This window comes from Myotis brandtii, unplaced genomic scaffold, assembly GCF_000412655.1.
Source record: "Myotis brandtii unplaced genomic scaffold, ASM41265v1 scaffold743, whole genome shotgun sequence".
Taxonomy (NCBI): Eukaryota; Metazoa; Chordata; class Mammalia; order Chiroptera; family Vespertilionidae; genus Myotis; species Myotis brandtii.
In genome coordinates, this window is record NW_005370960.1 from 1,438,664 (window position 1) to 1,438,936 (window position 273).

The window sequence follows — 273 nt, forward strand, 5'->3', positions numbered from 1 at the left end:
TCCCACGGGGAGGCCGGCCAGGGAGGCCAGGGGACGGCCTGTGGCCAGGCTGGTCTGGTGGCCGGCTCTCCTGTAGGGACACAGTTTCCGCTCCGAGTTCAGGGGCCTGGTTTGCGAGTTTCCGTCGGTCCTGCCTTCCAGGAAGTAGGTGAGCATCTCGCCCTTGCCCTTGACGCTGACCTTGCCCCGGCACAGGAAGTGGTAGCCGCCCGGTCGCAGCAGCCGCTGCACCTCCTCCGTCACCTGCAGGGAGGGGCGGGTGACCTCAGGCCG

At 68.9% G+C, this 273-nt stretch overlaps 1 protein-coding gene across 1 annotated transcript in view; it reads right to left on the bottom strand.

Annotated features, from left to right (window-relative positions):
- Positions 1 to 273, bottom strand: part of ADCY1 (adenylate cyclase 1 (brain)) — a 31,069-nt gene that overhangs the window by 1,092 nt on the left and 29,704 nt on the right. Inside the window, exon 15 of the mRNA XM_014530530.1 lies at positions 7 to 243. Within this exon, the coding sequence (XP_014386016.1) occupies positions 7 to 243 (237 nt within the window). The remainder of the gene's footprint in view (positions 1 to 6; positions 244 to 273) is intronic.